The following is a 22,196-nucleotide window of genomic DNA, read 5'->3' on the forward strand; positions in this document are numbered from 1 at the left end:
CAATTCAGACTACCCTGTGTGACTTTTGTCATTACCATCTTTTCTGATTCTTACAAAGTAAACCTAATTAAGAACCTCCCTCATTAGTCTTCCAGAAAAATTAGCACAGCTTATGCTAATTACTCCTGCAAAATTTAATAAACTCGTTGAAATGGGAATAGTCTAATGAGGTTTTATTTATTGAACTAAGATAACTCCAAGGAAAAAGGTTAGGACAAGGATATCCAATGTGGTAATAAAACTACAATTTATTCAATTTCTAAACATGAATTTTATTGCAAACCTTTTAAATTCAAATATGAGTTACTGAGTGAATATGTTAAATCAATCTCCACCTTAATCTAATAACAGCAAGTCAGTTTTTACTTTTTACTTTAACAATAATTACCACATTTACCTCAATGATAATGAAATTTGCTGTTATTAGTTCCTGGTCATCGGTTATTAAACATAACACACATGACTTTTTCCATGTCTATGCAGCCCAAATATCTGGATCGCTGGGCACATCCTGGTCTTTATAATTCTTAATCAAGTCATTTGGCATCAGGCCGAAATATAACCTGGCAGTCAACTCCACAGGCACACTTTCTACATTTACAGAAATTTCCTCTAAACTTTTTGGGAGTGACTTGACAAATTGTCACAAATGTAAAAAGAATTTGGGTCATATTTTTCTCACTTTGTGGCATGCTCTTATAAAAGAAGGAAGGCAAAAACCCACGTTCTAAATCACAACAAGCAACTGCCGATATTGTTAATTCCACCTTTTTGATAGAATACGCCAAGCTGACGTCCCCAAATCACTGGCAGCAAAAAATACAGCCAAAATTTAACACAGAAATAGCTTAGCCTGCACCATTGCCGTATGACCAGAAAACCTCTTCTATCTATCCTATAAATAGTTTTCCTGAATAACCACTGCTAAAAGTCTTTTGACTGATAAAAATAGCAGTGTTCTTCCAAAATCCGAAGGACAAGCCAAGGGAGCTAAAAATTATTGGTGCCCAAAAGGTGACTTCGTGTTAAAACTATGCTAAATCCTAACGCAGTGATTGCCTGTACTTCCAGCTCCATAACTGCATATTGTGTGCATCTTGTAAAAACAGTTACTGTTGCTACTGAATGCAGGCCCCATAACCTATTTTTGCAAAATATGCAGAGATTCCATCCATAAATCTGAAAGCAAATCAAACCCTAAGCACGTAACGCAGATATTATGCAATCGGTAATATAGAATCAAATTGGAAACTATGAAATTCAAACACGGTTGCCATCATTTTTTTTTCCTTTGCAGCAATTTTATGGAATTGAAAAATCTTTTCTATTTTGCCCTTCCTCGTGTGAGTTCTTTTCTTGTTGTTATTTTCTTCTCTCATTGTTAAAAATGAAAGTTTCACATATCAGCAGAGACAGGGCTGGAGCTTTTAAAAACCTTTGGCAGACTCAAGGACAAATAAATTCTGAAAACTCAGATGCAAATAAAAATAGCTAAATGGGGTTTTGCATATCAGCTGGCATCACTGCTTGAAAAGACAGTTCATGGGAGACAGTGGCAATCGCCAGCAAATAAACATATGTTGAGGTTTCTGCAGATCCACTAGGTTTCAGCCGGTTTTAAAATACTCCTCTCTTAAGAGACCAACATTGGCTACACACTGTTTTCTACTTTGTCAAACCAAAACGGGAAAAAATGAAAAGGAGAAATGTCATGAGTAATATCTCTCAAGCCACCAACAGTATAAAGTGCATACTTATTTTGCCTAAATTGTTTGAACTACCCCAGCCAAGAAAAGGTTTTAAGTACCCTACTGGGACAGATGCTAGGCGGCAACAATAGAAGGCACACTAATGCAATCCAGGTAACACAATCCTGTTTCAAAAACACGGGCCGGGCTAATTACAGCGCTGCTGAGTCAAGTTTCTTATGCCATCGCAACCCACAAGAACAGGTCAAAATCAAATGTTATTCAAACCACAGTCATATCAACCTTCCATATCAGAGTCACGGCTTAAAACCAAATGAAGAACTTAAAAGCTTAACCCATTCACAAGCAAAAGAAGTGTTTTCATTGCGGGTGGCAAGGTCCGGTGCTTGTCATCATCCACACCAAAAAGGACTGTGCGGCAGAACAGAATGCTGATAGTTTCAAAGTTTGGGGGACTATTTGGGCTGGTCCTTTGATCAGAACACTTTCTTTTTAACAGAAGCATTACGAAAAACTTGCCTAAAATAACAAATGGTATTTCGAAGAGATGGCTTTAAATAAAACAAACAGCATAAAGGTTATATTTAGTTTTGACCTTTGTCATTTGAAGACTTCTCTTCCATTGCAGAAAAAAAAGGAATTACTCGAATGGCCTGTCTGCTTGCGTGCATAAACGTACGGTTCCAGCCCTCCAGGTGGCATACGACCTCACTGCACACGAAACGTCCACGTGTCTTAACTTTGAATCGAGTCTATTAATACTCAGTTATCAAGCAAAGGTGTATGTTTTGGGTGAATATCAGAGAGATACTTGGTTAAAATATCCGATTGAAATGTAAGCTTTATAAAGCTAGTTGGCAATCAAAATTGGGTTGAAGCCTGGAGAATCCCGTGAATCAAAATCAACAAATCAATGTTTTGCCATAAATTATGATGAAGCTGTTTCTCTGTTAACTGAAAAACAATAAAGTAAGCCCCAAAAGGTAAAGAACTGGGAACACAGATATATAGGAGTTTTTTTGTTTGGTTTGGTTTGGGGGTTGGTTGGTTTGTTGGTTTGTTGGTTTTGTTTTGTTTTTTGGTAAAAATCATTGTTACCAAACCCAACGAGGAACTTTTGTTCAGCTGTTAATTTCCTCAATGAGGGATCAGTCAGTCTAATTTGCAAGACGCTTTTCCAGCTAGTGGAGGGTGCGAGCTCTTTCCCTAGCTGACAACTGACTATATCTATAAACCTTCCAGACCATTTAACTCTCAATGAGTAATGCTATGTAACAAATGGCTTATCATACATGTTTCCATACAATGAATTTCAATAATTAAAATGTAAAATGAATATTTGGAGTGCGACTTCGCATAATATGTGCACACACTGACTCCAAATTGCACCAAACAACTAAAACAGATTTATTGTTCTACAGTGATTTACTTGGCCATGTCAGATTAGTAATATGGATCTGTTTAAAAACACAATAATTAAGACAAGCAGGATAAATTAATCAACCTACAATACAGTATGAGCTACCATCAAACGTCGGGAGATAACAGGAGAAAGTCTTGGTTCACAGGTCTCTTTAAAACTGCTTTTATGCATAAATAAAACCTTAAAATGTAGATGGATTACGTCCAACAGAACTACTGTAGCTAAAAGTGATAATGATTCAAACATTTTTCAAATAGAAGTTAAATATTTATAAGCACCCAACCACATTTCATAAATCACAAACTATTATTATTTTATTTCTGTAGCTTCCTGGCACAGCATGAGGACTGAGCCACAGAAAGTCAGGAAAGAAAAAAAAATATTCCTTTAAGAGCATGAATCCGACACAAAACCGAAGCAATCCAAGAACACGGGCCTCCAAAGAACATTCCATATGGTTTTCCCAGGAATCGCAAAAGCTCGGCACAGACTCGCCATGACCAACAGGCACATTTCAGCCACGTGCGTTCCTCACCCTGGCCCATGAGCAACACAAGGCAGGTGTTTCATTATAATGAGGAATAAGAATCCAGTGAAAGTAGAGTGGTCCCTACCTGTCAATTATCACTGGATCTGAGGGAGTCTCATTTCGGTTGCCACAGCTCTTCTTGTCACAACAGCGGCTATGGAGTAAAAGCGAAAGGATTTAGTACAACCATTACAATGTAAAATCATCATTTAGGCAGACAGAAGGTTCAAATTGCTGGGTTGCAAATGCTAGAATTACCACAAAGCCATACCTGGCAATCAACGGATCCCTGGGACAGAAAATTCTATGTGGGTCGTCTATGGGTTAATGGCCAGGCTTAACCTCTCCCTGAACAAAGAAGGAGGGAAGAAGAGGGACTCTCCTGGAGCCACGACTGACAGCCCTAAGATGGGGTCTCCCCATCACTGCCCGCACTATTGAAGAGTTCAGTGTGAAATGCATTATTATTACCTCTACCCAATGAGAATATTCAGGGTTGTGGGTGGCTCAAACGTTCTTCCCTCAAGATCACACTAATTGTGTGGAACGCGTCAATAATGAGGTATGAGTGATTTCTCCCCCTCCAGTCATTCTGTATTAAATGGATTCCTTTTTCTTCTCCTTTCCCTTTCAAGGGAGACGTTTCCTTCAACCTCAGCCTGCCCAAAATCCTAAAGCTGTAACTGTTTGCTTTTGAACCATTCTCATGAGAATAAAAGTACAACATAATAATGAAGACGAAGAAGAGGCGAGATAAAAGAAAGTGGAGATCCACATGTTGTCTGGCTTCTGTGTCCTGTGCTGGACACCATTTAAGTTTTCTGGACGTATTATGGACAGTTGATCCAAAGGCTAGCACAGACCTCACAATGGAGGCCCTTAATTAGGTTAGAGAAAAAGCAGCCATGAGCAAGAAAAGCACCCACTATCAAAATCCCACCCCAGCTGTGACGAAAAGACTGTCCGTTTCTGTAAAACTGGGATGCTTCTGGGGGAGGGGAGCAGAATTAAGGTTTTTTGAGAATTACCCATGGTAAGAGGAAAACTATCCATCTGAGACTTGTTTGCGAATAAAATATGTGCACACTGGTCAGTCTACACCCAGGGGGACACTAGAAACCTCGTGTTTGATCAGTCAAGGAAGTGAGGAAGTTATCCAAGGGTTATACATTACCACGTGCCACAAATAAAATATGCACTTTCCTCCCTCTTTCTTACACAGGCATGTGCACACACACACACACACACACACACACACATTTTACTTAGTGAATCATAGGGCCTAAATTTAGAAAGCTGCTGGAGAACCAAACATTGAATTGAATTTCATTTTTAGGACCCAGAAATATACTCCTGGATAGAGAGCCTTTCACCAAAGTTGGGAAGTCTCATTCCTAACTATATCTCTGAGAAGAGAATCAGCTTCCAAATTTGGTGTTAATTCTCTTTGTCTCTCATATCTTCGGAAAGCAGTAGTTAAGAACCATATTTCCTTTGTCAAAGCCCCAGCTGAAGTTCACTCCATCTACCTTTTGGCCTTTCCCTTTCTGATTCAAAGAGGACTATTTTCTTTTAGGCTTATATTCTAAAATACCAGGACTATGGGGCTAGAAAGTCCAAAGGAACCCAGTGCCCACGAAACAGATGAGGAAACAAGGGAATGAGAAGTGCGGTCATTGGAATGCTTGCAAAAAAAATAATAATTTAAAAACGAAACTCCATTCTCCCTTAACTCTAATCCCCTACACGTACATTTCAAGGGCCTGCCAGAAGAGCACGGTGGTTAACAGCACTGGCTCCAGAATCAGACAGAGCTACCTGTGCCACCTTAAGCAAGGTAGTCCACCCCACAGAAACTTAGTTTCCTCATCTATACAATGGGACAACCATAGTGCCCACCTCTAATGAGCAGGGTGCAGATTCCGTGCAGTCAGGGTATAAAGCTGGGCTCTGCGACTGGTCCTACTAAGTGCTGCATGAAGGCCAGCCTCATCACCACTCCCTGCTCCTGCCTCCTCCAACCTCCTCTTCCTCCGAACCTGAGCAAAGCTGCCCCCCAGCTGCCCTAGAAGCAGCAGGTCTCCAGCAGCTGCCTATCAACACATCCCATGTCCTCTTTACCCAGGGACAAAACCAGTGGATGGCAAGGCCTATTTCTCCTCATCATTTTCCATTCCCCCCACTTTTTTTCTCAAACGGTGAGTGGGCCATGCAGGTTCCCGATGGTGGAACCCTCACCGGGTCCTACCCAGACTCAGTGTCCTCCAGGGGCTCGTCCCCCCGGTGGTGGCTGCTTCCAAGTAGAATCTGCATGTCCTGCCTGTCTCTATCTCTCCTCACGGCCATCACCTTCATCTACGTCGCTTTCAGTCTTCACTTGGACTTCTGCAGTGGCCTCCCATCTAGCCCTGCTGCCTCCACTCTTTACTTCCTAAAACAGCCCGAAGGCTCTTTTCAAAATGTCAATGGGACTGTATCACTTCACTGCCCAAGACCTCTTAATGGCTTCCCAGTGCACTCAGAATAGATCTATGGTGATCCATGATGCCAGACTACTGTCCAGCCTCCTGTCACTCTCCTCTGACCTGTGAAGCTCCAAACGCACTGGCCAGTTTCAGTCTCCTGATATGCCTCACTCAGTCTGACCTCAGGCCCAGGCCTCTCCGCCTGGTCGGTTCCTCCTCCAGCCCCTCCTTTGTTAGCCAGCCTCTACTCCCTGTTCAGGCCTCAGCCTCTACGCTCCCTCTCCAGAGAGGCTGGCCCTGACCCTCTTTGGGTTCCTTCTGGTTTTTTCTTTCAGGACATGTAACACAATGCAAATTATATTCTTACATGAATGTTTGTTTTGTGACTCTCTCTCCTCTCACCCTGCTCTCCCACTAATCTGTATGCTCCATAAAGGAAGAAACTGTCAATTTTATTTACCTAATGAGTAGTGTAAGGACTGAAATAGAATGAAGAAGCTCAAATATTGATTGATTGATTGATCGGTCAGATGACTTCAAGAATGATGTAATGTACTGGGGGAAATACGATCCAAGGAAATGGGAAGGCGACAGATAGGGGAAGTCAAGCGGACCCTCAGATCAGGCACTGCTGACGGAAGGAAAGTTCACTCCCATCCCACCCTTACACCAAATCACCTCCCCCAAGCAAGTGCCACACTAAGCCTGAGATCTGTCCTTTGACTTAAGCACTTTCTTCATCCCCTTAAAATAAAAATGCCCTTGAACACAGCCAGATGAATTGAAGCACAGCATAAACGAGAACCACTTCTCTCTGCTGGGCCCCAAGGGACCCAGGGGCAAAGGCAGATGTGAAGAACAGAAGTGTAGAAGGAAAGACAGAACAGGAATAAAGGAGGTAATGAAGGAAAGAAGAGAAAACAAAATAAAGGGGCTGAAGGTCGCTTACCATCCAAAAAAAAAAAAAAAAAAAAGCCCTTTATGCAAAGTATAAAAAATGGCCTCCCCACAGGTTTCTTGTCTGGGGCATGGGGGTCGGGGGTCATGCCACCGACCCACACAGTCGTCATTCCCGAACTGGGACTCTTGGGCTCTGCTCCGCACCTGGAGCAGTGACAAAATAGCATCTACAGGATGAGCCCTACTTTAAAGAGATATAGATATGCACATGTATGTGTGTGTATACATGGTCATACGGCACGATGTGCAGCATTAAAAGGATGAAGGTGGGTTTTTACACACTCTCGTGGGAAGAAGTCTAAATCAAATTAGGAATCGAGAAAGACAAGCTGCTGAATAGTGTATATGGTATGGTCTTATCTCTGGGAGGAAAAAAAATGAAGGCGTGAGAGAGAGAGTGGGGGGAGGGAGAAAGAGAGAATTGGGTGCAAGCCAGTTCACCCCTCACTCCACTCAAATCTCTACACAAAGTCGCCACCTTAAAGGGCCCTTCCTTGGAGAACTGCCCCAGAGCCCTCCCTCAGCCTGTCTCACTTTTCTCCCTAGCACTCATCACATCCTATTTTATATTCATTTTCTTCTATGCTGTCTGCCTCTCCATGAGGACAGGCTCTTGGGCCATTTTTTCTAGACTGCAGCTAGAACGGAGCCCAGGGCATGGTAGACCCTCAGGAAATAGGCTTTGAATAAATGAATAGAAACTTCCAAGAAGTTACCTGTAGGGAGTGGAACAGGAAGTGGGAAGAAATGGAGGATATATATTTCATTTCCATCCTTCTGTAGTCTTCTGCTCTGTGCTGCAATACTACTTTCCTATTCGAAAACTGAAAATCAATCTTAAATTGGGGAACAAATGTCTTCCTGTGGACTGAGCTGACATCTACCCACCCCCTCTTCCTAGTTCTGAGCCCAGAGCCAAGCGGAGCAAGAACCAGCCCTTCTTCCCCACCGCAGTCTTTCCTCACCCTTCTCTTTCACCTCTTCACTAAACCTAGCTGCCTTCTAGTTCCTTTTACTGAACTCAGAAGGACCAAGAAAGGCAGGCCCCACCTCCACCACACACAAGACAGGCATTCACCAAAAAGGACAGGATGAAGGGAGAACAGATTCGCTTAGGTTTAAGGCAGAAGAGCACTCAAGCTAAGCCAGCACCGTACCCGGGACCACAGATGTGAGAGCATTTTATGGGATAAGTTACTGTGTTAATGAAAGAAATCACAGTGACAATTATGCCCTCATTGCTTATCTTCATCCACTGAAAACTGTTTCTTAGGCTCTTATTATACCAGGCACAGCCCCGGCATTTGAGCCCCAGAGTGGGCACGTATCAGGGGCCTTGGAGTTTCCTGACTGGCTTGGTCACAGAGCCAGAAACCCACGATTTCACATCCTTCTCATCCTGTAACTCAAGTGGCAGGAGAGCATATTGGAGTGGGTCAAAGGAGTGGGTCCCCAGCACTTGGTATCCTACAAACACTTCGGACTCAAGACAGCATCCCTTTCTCTAGCCGGAGCATGCATCTCCCAGATATTCCACACACCCAGGGAAAAGCGAACGTATGAGTGTCCTCCTTAGCAGCCTGACACGGGGGCTTATCTCCCGTGAGCTGACACACAGCTTCCTAATCCAGGGCAAGCAACGCTTACATGCTTCCCAGTCATGGGACCTGAAGATCTTCATTATAGGGACGTGGAATCTCTTCCTAGAAGCAGAGGCTCTCTCAACTGGGGAAAAGCATTCCCTCAATCTCTAAGCTTCACTGCAGAAAACAAGATTATCTTTCCTGTTTAGCCCAACTGGCTACAGAATGAGATACATGAATTATCTGAATAGTCTGACTAGTGATAAGCTTACTCCTTCCCTTAGTTTACAAGCACTGTCAAGTTGTCCCACTCTCTTAAAAAAAAACAAAACAAACAAACAAAAAAAAAACTCCTTTTCTCTTGAGTTAGTTTCTTCACTGCCCACTTTTCTCTTTGCCAGAGTCACCATCATTCCTTGCCACCTAATCCCATAAAATCTGGTTTCCAGGCCTCAGCACTCACTTGAATGTCCTCTCTCGAAGTTCACCAGTGTTTTTCTCTCTTCAAGTCCACCTGGATCTTCCCAAGACTTATCATGAGGATGGCCCCCCATCTTGGAAACACCCTCCTTTTATTTCGATGCCCTGTATGCTCAAGGTTCTTTCTCCTAATTCTTGAACATACTCTCCTCCTTGTTAAATATGACCACTCCCCAAGAACGTATCCATAGTCTCCCACCTTTCTAGTCTCCCACCTTTTCCAATCCCACGTAAGCCCATAGCTTTGACTCTACCTTTGGGAAAAGACATTTTTGATGCCCGTTATCTTTTGCCCTGACTCTCTTCCCAGCTCCAGGCCTTAGCCCACCTACCTGCAACCCTGTCTCCCCACAGAAATCCTGCCAGACCACCAACAAATAGGCCCAAACACTTCTTCATACACCCTCTAAAATTCCTGTCCTATCTCACCCTCCTCATTCCTGTGGCCACCACCCACCTTCAGGTATGTCCTCCCTTCTCTGAATAGCCACAGTCCTTTGCTTCACCTTCATCACAGACAGTGCAGTCTGGTCATCTGCTGACGAGTGTCCTCTCCCAGGCTAACCTATAACCTCTCCTACTTCAGGACCAGTCCCTTGGCTCTGTGTTCCACAGTGCTTTGCACACAGTAGGTGCTACAAGAATGAATGAAAATATCTTTAACCACCATACCTCCAATGAACAAAGTATGTTAATGCTGTAGTAGGCACTTCACTTCCCTCCAATGTTCTCTTATCATCTTTCACTCTGAGCAGCTATGTACCAGGTACTTAGCTAGACACAGCAGACATAGCTGTTACTAGTACTACTACTACTACTGTTTCCACTGGTGTTACTACAAATACTACTGCTCTTCCTATCACGGATAACAATGGACACTCAGTACTTACCATGTGTCAGGCACCGTGATAAGTATTTATGGGGATCATAGCATTTAATCTTAACAACTACCCTATGAGAGAAGTAACATTTCCCCCCACTTCACACATGGGGCAACTAAAGCAGAGACGAAAGCTGAGTGACTTCTCTGCCTTCAAGGAGCTCTTTGTTCAGCAAAGCAGGACAGGACCTGGACACACGGTTACAACGTGCCAACTGTTGTGAAGGAAAAGCATGGGATATAATAGAAATGCCTAACAAGGAGACAGAACTCAGGCCAAGGGCCATGGACACTTTCCTGAAAAAAAACCGTGCTTAAGTAGAAATCTGAAGGACAAAATCAGAACAAGCCAGCAAAAGAGGAAGAAAGAACAGACTATTTCAAGAGGTTGCCCTGAGCTTGCCCTGGGAACTCATGGTCCCACAAGAGGCTGGGCACTGATAATAGAAAAAAAATGCTTTCCTAAACAGAGCACCCATCCCCTGCAACCGTCCTGTGCACTGGAAAGGGAGAAAATTGACTTTGGCCTGCCTGGGGGAGGGGTGGAGACTAGGGGTCCCCTACCAAGCATCCTATTTTCCATTTACATTTAAACATAGGACGTTGAGATGCAGTATAATCAAATCCCTATGGACTCCCGTTTTAAAAAAATCCTTGGGGTGGCATATTTTTTAAAGACTTTAACCACTAAGTATTAGCAAAATATAATGATAATCTGTATGGTAGATCCCAATTCACCAAAAATGCAGAAATCTTCCCAGAATTCCACAAGAAGAGTTGTACACCATCAAGTCAAAGAGATTTTGCCTCAAAGAGAGACAGTAAGTACAATCTAAGGTCATAAGTCCTTTAGCCAGCTCATGCAATGGGATTACCCTCTCAACAGAATAAAAAAAAAAAAAAAAAAATATATATATATATTTTTTTTTTTTTTTTTTTTTTTAATTTGCAACCAACTGAGACGCAGTCCCCTGGTGTTTTTCAGATTTTTTTTTCTTTTTCTTTTTTCATTGCCTGCAACAAAACAGAATCATCCAAGCCCTTTCTTGTCGATCTAAATTCTCTGCGTCTCCTTTACCATAGCTCCAATGTACTATAAATATACAGCTTTTGTGACATAAATGCAAAGTTTTATTGTGCCGTTAGCCTTGATAGAAGGCACTGCAGAAAGTTGTTTAGAAATTAAATATCTAAAACAAGCTATTTTAAAATCCAGGGCCCTCACTATTTCATGTCTGCAATGAAGAAATTTCATCTTGGGGAGAGCAAGCTGTCTTTCACACCATATGGCTAATGGTGGTGCATAGCAATTAGCCAGGCTGATTAATGGTGAACAGACTCTAATTTTATGCTTATAATTGAGACTGCATTTGCACCCCTGGTGCAAATTCAGCACATCCCAACTTCCACTTACAACAGGCAAGAAATCAAGAGAAATAGGATGGTGAGGAAAGTGAGAATTTTTTTCCTGAAGCCCCTTAAAGAGCATCAGATTTGCAATTTAAAAGACTGTTAGCCACACAATAGATGACAGGTTTGTGTAATAGGGTCATGGCGGCCTGGTAAACAAACAGTACCCCTTACACATCTACAGGCAGCCAGGAAAACCGTAATCTGTAACATTAGCAGGATGACATTTTGAATATGGCTTTTCCCTCTTAGCCACACAATACAAACATCATCATTTGCCTTCAGTGGCTTGAGAATTTTATTTTTGCTATTTTTATGTTTCTGAAAAATAGAAAGAACGTCAGCAGTCGAGCACACCAACCGGCATAATAAAATACTTTGGACCAATGAATTTTAAAAACAAGAAAAAATATAAACTGTGTTAATAGGGGATAGTGAAAGGCATAATATATCTTTAAGTATTTCAAGAATAGAATTATTTCTAGCATAGTCCAAACATGTACAGATATGAGATGCAAATCTATGATACACAGACATTAGTTGGCCTATTGTTCAAGATCCATCTTCCTGCCTGTCCCCTATTTGCTAGAATCCCATGTAATAGAACATGGAAAATTCATTCTAATGACATGCTAATTGCGGGAAGCTAAAATAAGAGATATGATCAGAAAAATAATAATACAAAAGAGGTCTTTTTTAAATGCTTTTCAAAATGACTTTACCCATTTAATTCTGGAAAGTACAACTCAGCTTTAATGGTATGATCATTGTATACAGTACACTAATTTTTGCCTAATAATATCTTCCAAGAAACCGATGACTGTATTTTCTGCTACTGTATTTTCTGTTTCAAAGGTAAGGAAAGGCTACCTGTTTGTGGGATAATTACCAAGTTTTACAAATCGCTGAAGTGAAAACCTGTGAAACTCCTGAGGAATTTAGAATACTCTATTAAAAGTATGCTTTTTAAAAAGGAAAAAAAAAGAAAATTTTATAGACATACATAATTAGAGATATAGAAGTTAATATTTGAGATTTCCCCAAGAAAACACATTAAGCCCTTTTTATTTTATTCCCACCTGTGGAGCTTAAAGATTGCTTTACGCACAAGTCCGGGAGAGCAGATAAAGCCCACCCACGCAGAAGTGGCAGCGGAAGCCTAAAATGACTGGTCAGTAATAGTCAGGAGCCAAGCCTGCTTTGTGCCAGGGAAAGCCTGCATGGCTAACAAAGCAATTAGTAGCCTTTCCCTGATGCATAGTGGCATCTTCATGCTTTATCCAATTACTCAGAATATATCAGGTGTTATTCTAGAAAGAATAAGAATCCTATACTGCAAGTTTAAAGGCTGTCCTCTGGCCTACTCTCTCACATGTGGAGGACTGGCTGGGGCCATGAAAGGGAATTTGGTTTGCTGGCTTGGTTTCCAATGTGGCTTGCGTCTGATTACAGGCAAAATAAATAGACCCGTTCGTGGATGAGATGAATTTTTATAACTTTCAGGTGTAAACATTTGCCATCCTTCCAAAAGCTCACTGCTATGGAGAAACATTAGCTACATCATCACAATTACATACAGGGTAACTAAGATTGAGAGATCAGAGGCAAGGGAAGGGGGAAACCCACACTCAATTTAAGGAGGAATGATGCCTTTGTACCGATTGTCACATTTTTAAGTGGCAGAATTAAAAAGGGGAACTATAACATTCTCATCTTATCCAGAGGCTTCTGTTGACATCAGTAGAACTCTTACTCATTATACTAGCAATGCAGTTGAGCACATACATTAACACTAAAAGGATATATTGTATTTTATTCGATTGAAAGGAAGAAGGGGAGGCTCTGTTTTGTGGCCATTAAAAGTGTGATATCAAAATGGAAATGTTTGTCTTTCAGGATGAAATCTAATAAATAATCAAGAACCACTAGATGTCTGTGAGCCTTACTACCAAATTCTTCTTTTTAGATTATCTAATAGAAGTAAGATAAATATATACCCAACAGTCGATCTGAGCTCACCTGGCTTTGAGATATAAATTCACTTTCTCTTTGCTAATTAAATGAAGAGAGCAAGGTATTTCTTACCTGCACATGATCTCGTGTGTGAGCAAGACTCGGCACATTTCTGGGTTCTTGTCTTGGCCTTCATACACTATGGCCTGTAAACAAAGACATGATTTAAGCTAAAAATGGAACCAAGTACCAGAGAACAAATTCTCGCAATTGAAGGCTTGAGCACTTCAACATTGCTGAGGGCCAGTTAGCTCTTGGGAGCCCAAGACCTCACGATGCTGACTGCTTCGAGATACATTGTTAAGGATCAACCCAAATCAGGTAGAGGGCATATGTTCCTCTCTGTCCCATCAACCACATTCCTACGACACACACCTTTGGATCAGTGTGTGAGATGAACTTCTGTTGTCAAGACAACCACAATTCTCCTTTCAATTCAGAATAACATGAATCTAATCAATGAGGAGGAAAAACCCAGAAGGTTTAGCAGATTCAGATGCTAGTGATTTAAAATATAGAAAAACACGTGGATCTGACTTTTAAATATGCATTCGTCACTTCATTTTACTACTTCCAGCCCCAACATTTAGTGTTCTAGAGATGAGTAGCAGAAAACAAGTGGGGGTATGCTTAATGAGTCCGTTCACTAACTGTGTCTTTGAGATGATTCATCAATCAGGGAAAATCCTTCCTCCCGCCTACACGCTGAAAACATGTGCTCTCCAGGGTGTACACCCACCCAAACAGTAATACGCACGGGCATATGCCGTGTGTGTGGGCTTAAGCCATAGAGTTATCTTCCTAAACTGTGAAGAATTACATGTGACTCCCAAAATTTGGACTCCAAACCTCCTCATCAGCCAATACGTCTTTGTCTGTTGTCAGTAATGTGCATACAAACAGTTTGCTTAAAATCACCCTGAAGTTTCCCTGAGACGGCAGCTTCCTGGAAAATCCACACGTTAATACCTGGGCCAAAGAAAAACACAGCCATTGGCAGAGCAGTGCTCTACCTCAGGATACATTTTTACTAACTTAACACTGTATCACTGCATAATACAAACACAGCTTCAAATTATTAATAAAATTATTTGCACACATTCAGATAACTCTCAATTTCTTGGTGACAAAACTATTTAAATGAACCAGAGACTATCCTTATTTAGTACACAGAAATGCTGCAGTAACTAACTTATACTTGGCTCTAATGTGCTTTGTTTATAAACCTGGGACTTTTAGAACCTGTAAAGGATCAAGATAGCTTAAGACACAGTGTGTACAGACCCTAGGGCAGGCTCTAGGTATGAGAACTAATTCCATTACAGAACAAAAATTGCAACAAATAAAAACATGATGTAAAGTACTTGTATAAGGAGAAAACCTTTCCCTACCACAGGCCCTTCAAAACCATTTTTTATGGTTAGCCTTCCATAACTCTGTATTTTTTAATGTTTTATTTTGACACAGTTTTAGACTTATAGAAAAGTTGCAAGAATATATAAAAAATTACAAGATAGTCTTTAAACACATTCCTCAAATGTTTACACTTTACTAAATCTGCTTATTCTTTTCCATTTTTTCCTGAACCATTTTTAAGTGAACTGCAGACATACTCTAAATATTTCAGCATGTATTTCCTTAAAACAAAGAATTATCTTCCTTAACCACAGTACAATTATCTGAATTAGAAAAGTAGCACTATAAAATAATCTAATCTACAGACTTTATTGAAATTCACCAATTACCCAATAATGTCCTTCACAGCAATAAATAAATAAGTAAACAAAAATTTCATAAGTCCAGTATCAATCATTGCATTCAGTCATCATGTCTCCTCTAATACAAAACATTCCTGAGTCTGTAGTTCATGATATTGACATTGTTAAAGAATACAAGCCAGTTCTTTTGTAGAATATCCTCAGTTTGGGTTTGTCTGATGTTTCCTTGGACTTAGACTGAAGTTACACAATTCAGGGCCAGAATACCACAGATGTGATTCTGAGTTCTTCTCAGTGTATCAAATCTCACTGTCAGCTACATCTACTACAGGCAGTAAGCTCAGACCATTTGGTTAAGGTGGTGCCTGCCATCCACCAGAGATCATTAGCCAGATCTCCCCCCTGTGAAGTTTCTACTTTACTTTATGTAATTCATAACTCTCCTATGGAGAGATAATCTGAATTATAGTAATGTCATATTATCCCTAAAATTTTCATCCACTAGTTTTAGCCTACACAGATGATTCTTTCTTGTATTCTTAAAAGACCTTTTCAAATACCCAAGAAGTTGCTTTATTCAAGAAAATGTTTCGAGTGAATCGAAAACATTTTGAAAACCAAAAATTATATCTGACTGCTTTATTTATTGAGATCACTGCTGAAATCAAAGGAACATTGTAAGTAACAGATTAGGTCCCAAATATGGTGCTAAAAAATTCTAATCATGCATTTTTTGTGATATCCTATTATCACTACATGTTTTGGACATTCTCTTAATATCCCTGATAACCTCTGTTTCAACTCCAGTTTTTTGTCGTGCTAAACTAATACAAGTAACGTGGTAAATATATTCACAGATAGGGTTTTCTTTCCTGTAAAAAAATAAGTGTTTTGATTTGTTTGTTTTTTTAAGAGGAATGTGTATCAGTTACATCAGGCCTTCTCACTCTGATTGTTTCTAGATGATATTGTTTTTGTTGAGGCTGCTGGTTCCACCGAAATAAGTGGATCCATGATGATAGTCAATGAAAGATACGTCACAATGCAGATATTCTCATGACTCCCCTAAACAGGAGATGATCCAAGGATGCCCAGGGATCCCAAGCTTTTATCTTTAGTCACCACATATCATTTGTGGAAGGCCCAGGGCCTCTGTAACAGATCTCTTCACCAAATGCCAAACTGCCACTTTGCTCAGGCAGCAGTCAAAAAGAAGACTCCTTCTCTAAATCAAGCACAGAAAAATAAAAGCATGAGTTTGGATTTGCTCAGAAATCGTTAGGAATTCTGGAGAGAAGTGAATGCCTAAAGTTTTTGCTGTCCCTCTTTTTGAGGCCCCAACAGAACAATACTTTTTAGCACATACACACAGAGAAAGAAGGACTACTTCTGTGACTTCTAAAATAAAAGCAAGAGAAACCGGGAATCTTTTGACTTTCCTATGAAGTATAGTATATATATACTCCTGGGAGTATAGTAAGCTAGAACCTCAGCGCAACAGAATCAGCTCCAGAGTAGACCTTGGTCACAGGCAGATCTACCTCCAACCTCACCTACACAGTATTTGTTACTGAAAAGCCTTCTTAAAACACAGACACACACACACACACACACACACACACTCACATAAAAGATATGGGCCAAGAAATCACCATTCCGTTGAGATCCAAAATGGGGAAATATGATAAAATTATTTTGCTGAATCTCCCTGAAGAAGAGTGTCCACAATAAAACAGACTTCTTAAAAATGTCCCAAAGATCTCCGTCCAGCTTATACACACAACCGATGGCCTCACATCCGTTCTCTACTGTGCACATCTCATACACTTGTCAAGATGGCTTCACAGTTCAGCAAACCCAGACTCGAAGCCTAAAAGGAAAGGGATCTTCTAACGCCAACTTAGAAGTTTCTGCTTTTCTTACTAATTTAAATATGGGCCTCTGTGCAGTGTGAATAAAGCTCCCTGAGACAGGATCAGCTGGGAGATCACAGAAGCATATAAACAGCATTGACTAGTTTAAGTGAAACCATTTTAATAGACAGCTGGTTTAGGGCCCAGACAATGGAACACCAAGAAGAAGGCTTATTTTCATCCTCCCTAGTAAATCATGCGTCTGCTCACTGTGAGGAAGGTAGTCTGCTGTGAGAGCGACAAAGACAACAGTGGCTTAAATAAATCAATGTGTTTATCAGGAGTAAGGACCGGAGGCCTGTTACAGACATGGGCAGGCGAGGGAGAGAAAACATATAAAATGCATTATTTAAATAAATGAATTGATGCCAAAGCAAGTTCAGGTTTTAACCTAAGAAATAAAAAATACAATATCAAGCATAAAACAATATGGACCTTAATTCTGCCAATGCCAGTTATATTCCTGAAGGTGGCAGGAGTACTTGTGCAGGAAGAAAGCTAAAACACAGCCCTAATTTCATCTCAACTTTAAAAACCTGGTGAAATTGATAAAAAAAAAAATGTTGTCACAACTTGACCTATGTGGAGCAGACTTAGTTTCCTGATATACTAGCATCCCTTTCCTTAATGTCCTCTCCTCATAAGCACAAAGACAATATCGAAGTCTCTCCATTGATTATCAGATTGAGGGTTTTTTCCAGAATTATTTTTTAGAATTAACAAAAATGAGGAAAAAAATAGGAATTCTTAAACTTACATACCCTAATGCAACAGCAGTACCTGAAGTTTTACTGTGAGAATAAAACACCATCAATTTCAAATGCCCAATTATAAATCCACCTATACTGGTCTTCAAAAAGGAATAAATCAATCTATCAAGAAAATCTGCCTCGGTGACCACTGTTTTAGATGGCATCTTGTAAAGTGTGGTTCATCACTCCTTTTCCAAAATATCACTGGGTCTTAAAAGTTAATTGAAACTTACTATGGATGAAGACCACACAGAAAAGACAGAAAAACACATAGTACACATGCACCAAGATCACACTTCAATAGGATGCCAAAGGAAATACAGAGAATTGAGCATGGTCTTTCTTTGTTTACTCTTCTAATAGTTTTAACTCTTTATGTTCTAAGCCAAAATAAAGAGAGCAAGGAAAATAGTTTTGACTTTGGTTCTTCAAAATCCAAAAGGGTTTTAGGAACAAATGTTTTCATTAGGAGACTTTTTGGTTTATAACCAAGCAATAGGAAACTTGTCATCGGAAGGAAGGAAGGAAAGAAGGGACAGAGAGAGGGAGGGAGAGAGGGAAGAAAGAAAGAGGGAGACAGAGAAAAGGAGGGCAGGAGGGAGAGAGGGAAGGAAAAAAGAAAAAAGAGAAAGAAAGAGGAAAAGGAAGAGAGATGGCTTATCCATAACTAACAAAAACTCCTCATTTTCCACTTAAGTAAAAGCAGTACCCTTGAAAATATGTTACTTCTTTTTCTACATACAAAATAAAGGCCAAACCTAATTTCAAGAATAAGTTCATGAATGTACAAAGTTCATGAATCTCCTTCAACCAGAACAAAAACACCCTCTAATTACAGACTGTCAACAAGCCTTTGGTACCAAACTACCAAGAATTGGAATGAATCAAAAAATAATATGAACACCTACAATATCAATGTACTAGAATATTAATCACTGCATTCGACCACCAAGTTATATGCTTGTCATTTAAAAAAAAAAAATTCTAGCTTATGTGATTCCAGAAATTTCCAGTAGGTGAAGGAGCCCTAGTTAAAAATTAACCTGTGCCAAAGAAAACCCTACAAAACTGACATTTCATAAACAATTGTGTCAAACAGCAATCCAACATTAATAGCGGGATAAAATAAAAAATTATTTTGCTTCAATTAGCAGCTGGGCTACTGGTGAACAAATTATAAAGATGTAATTTCAGCTTAGCAGCTAAGAAGGCCTGTTTTCAGAACTGAATTAGGAAAGTTGCAAAGGAATGCTATCATATTCAGTATGCTGTTTAGTTACATCACAGCCCTGAATAAAAAGAGACTGTGTATCGAAAGCAGTTAGCTTTAGAGTACATCTTTAATGACTCAAAGAAACAAATTGCCTTATATTATTCAAGCACCAGGATAAAAACTGAGTCACTCTAACAATTCCACACTGTACTTCTTTTTCTAACAGTAATAAGAGATACTTCACTCATATGATAACTACATGTACATCTATATTAGTAGATACAGCTGGCTTTGTGAACCCGATGGGACAATAATAATAATAATAAAATAATAAAAGCAGCTAATGTATTAAGCACTTAATATGTGCCAGTCAGTATTCTAAGCATTTTACATGTAGGAGTCCATTTAATTGTCACAAAAGAGCTTCAAGGTAGGTGCTATCATTATTTCCATTAGTTTGATTCCAAATGCTTACATGCTTTAATTACTCACTGAGACCAAATCATTCTTGCTCAACAACTATATAAACAATTCGCCAACATCCAAACACTCCTTCATTCCTCTCAGCAATGTAAGTCAAAACATAAGAACAGACTATTGGTGTAGTCATAGGAGTTCGATAAATGCAACACTACTAATATGTTCGTTTTTAATGCTGTTCAAACATTCACATGGAAACAGCTCTAGCGTAAATATCCCCGAACAAATGGCTGTATATTATCCAGGAGGGAGCAGTTGGACCGCCAGACTGGGGAAGTACTAGGCCATCTGGCTCCAGCAATCTCTCCAAAACCATCAGCTTTGTTTTCACCCCCAGACTCCAAACAACACATTTTCCACTGTGATGAGTTTACATTTTCCCAAACACAGGTCCTGATCATGCATAAAAATTCCAAACTTCTTCATTCCTCTATGTGCAAGGAAATTTAAATCACCTGCCTTTTTGACATGTTACCAAAGGAGAGAGAAAGCTGCTGAAATGTGGCTCCTGACTAGAAACTTGCCTTTTTTGTTTGTTTGTTTCCCCAAATGTATGAAAGAGCCTTTCTGCTGGCCCGAGTGAATTCCTTTGGAACTTATTGATATACTAAAAATGTGTTTATCTACCAATGAAGAACCATGAACTGAAAGGGTTGTTAATCAAATCTACGTAGCTGTGGCAGGATATAATGAAACAATCAATAGGAAGAAATGTGCTAGCATCAATAACTTAAAGTACCAGGAACATCAAAACAAATATATAAAGAAGACTAGCTTGTAAGAGAAAGAGGACAGCATTTTTGATTATTGTACTTTGGGCCTCCCCACCCGCTAAGCTTGGACCTTTTTTTGGGGTCCCCTCACCATACCACCTACTTCAAATCCATACATGACAAGGATTATGTGACTTATTTTTCCCTTTCCAAAAAAGAGCTTCTCTCTGCGGACAGGAGTATTTTGCTTTCAATAACTTTATGGAATTTGGTACTCTTTGAATTATAAAAATGTCACTTTTTTAAAAGCAAGATGGTAGGAGGGAAGGTAAGTTAAAGGCTTTTGTTTTTTTTAAACTATTTAATGTTAACTCACCGAAGCAATCACAGAACATAATCATATTTCAAATACTACTTGAAAGTCTGAAATGAGGCACATTAAACATCAGACCTCCCCTACTGGGTTCATTTGAGCTTCTGCAGTAGATATTGTTTTTGAACTCAACAGCCATAAACTTCTAGGTCCTACAGGCCTTTCTGCATGCTCACTAATGGAATACCAAAAACAGCAATGACACAAAAACAACCTATTTTTAGTCCAGCTAAACTTGGTTTTGAACAACCCTTCCCAAAAGCAAGCCTCTCATTTTCTTGTTGGTGGACGAATTTCTTAAATATCATCATATCCCTTGTGTTTTATGAGAGAGGCATACGGGTGAGGGGGCTCTCAGTTCCTTCCACATTCGCTTGTAATAAAACTTCTCTTTCTTGGTTGAGTCCAAAATTAAGAGTCATTACCCAAAATAGTGTAATGAGACACTTTGAAAAGGTGTGAAATACTGTGTCATACCAATACATCTTGGTTGATTAAGTACATTTCTGTTTGATTTCAACGCTGCTAACTCCACCCAAGAGGAGGAACATCCTATGAAAACGGAGAGCACACAAATAGTTCGGATTTTGCTTGCCAAAGATTCCCTTTGAGTTTTAACCCCAACTTCTGAGTCAAAGATAAGACCTCAAACCCATAAAGCTGAATCTCTGACATAAAAAATGTTACAAACAGCTTAGAGAAGACACTTGAATGGTGACTAGGTATTCCCTCCAAAATGTAAGATGTGATTAGAACGTATCACATCACTGATGTTATCCTATTCTGTACTCTACATCTCAGAATCCTGAGTCTGTCTGGAAGAATTTCATGAAGGAAAAAAAATTGTAATCATGTAATCAGTCATTTTATGTCAAGCCTTACTTCTGATTGAAGGGGTCACTGCATATGTAACAAAAAGAAAAAATTTAAGAAACTATAAATCAGACTCAGTAGTTAATTATCACAGAATAATCTCAATCTAGTTGAGAATCCACTGTTTAACTCATTAAGACTAAAATATAAAAATTATGTCACAACCAGGAAAAGTTACGTTTCTTCACACTGATCTGCTTTCTGAAGACTACTGTATTAACTATGTCTACAAGAATCTAACCTATTTCCTAAACTCTTTCAGCACACAATCAACAAACAAACAGATAATGGGCAGGGATTGCCTTTCAAAGTGAAACCTACACAGAAGGCATTAGAAAATTACTAAGAGAGCAAATAGGTGTATGTCTCAAAACAAACAAACAAAACAAAACAAAAAACCACACACATCTTCTCTTGATTATTTTTGGAATCAATTCAGATAGTTACTTAAACCTTTCTCAGGTCACTCCCCACCAAAATATATAATTGCATACATTTATAATTTTAACTTTCAGTGAGATGTCACATTATGGCAATTGACTTTCTTAAACCTGTTATTATTAAAAATAAACTGCATCTTGTTCTAGTCTCCCACCCCCAACTGATAGAATTTCTAATACCATGCAGTCAATGAATGCCCTAAACTGTAGTTTTTCTAAAACTCTATGACCTTTTTTAGTAGAATGATTTTTGATGTATTGCTTTATAA

The 22,196-nt window shown here is 39.7% G+C and overlaps 1 protein-coding gene across 4 annotated transcripts in view; it reads right to left on the bottom strand.

The window, feature by feature from the left end:
* Positions 1-22,196, bottom strand: part of EBF1 (EBF transcription factor 1) — a 382,386-nt gene that overhangs the window by 354,227 nt on the left and 5,963 nt on the right. For all 4 annotated transcript variants that reach the window (XM_032851685.1, XM_032851684.1, XM_032851683.1 and 1 more), the window contains exons 5-6: positions 13,525-13,598; positions 3,747-3,815 (exon numbers count right to left, since the gene is read on the bottom strand). In XM_032851685.1, the coding sequence (XP_032707576.1) occupies positions 3,747-3,815; positions 13,525-13,598 (143 nt within the window). The remainder of the gene's footprint in view (positions 1-3,746; positions 3,816-13,524; positions 13,599-22,196) is intronic.

Source organism: Lontra canadensis, unplaced genomic scaffold (genome assembly GCF_010015895.1).
Source record: "Lontra canadensis isolate GAN:19392208 unplaced genomic scaffold, GSC_riverotter_1.0 scaffold5, whole genome shotgun sequence".
Taxonomy (NCBI): Eukaryota; Metazoa; Chordata; class Mammalia; order Carnivora; family Mustelidae; genus Lontra; species Lontra canadensis.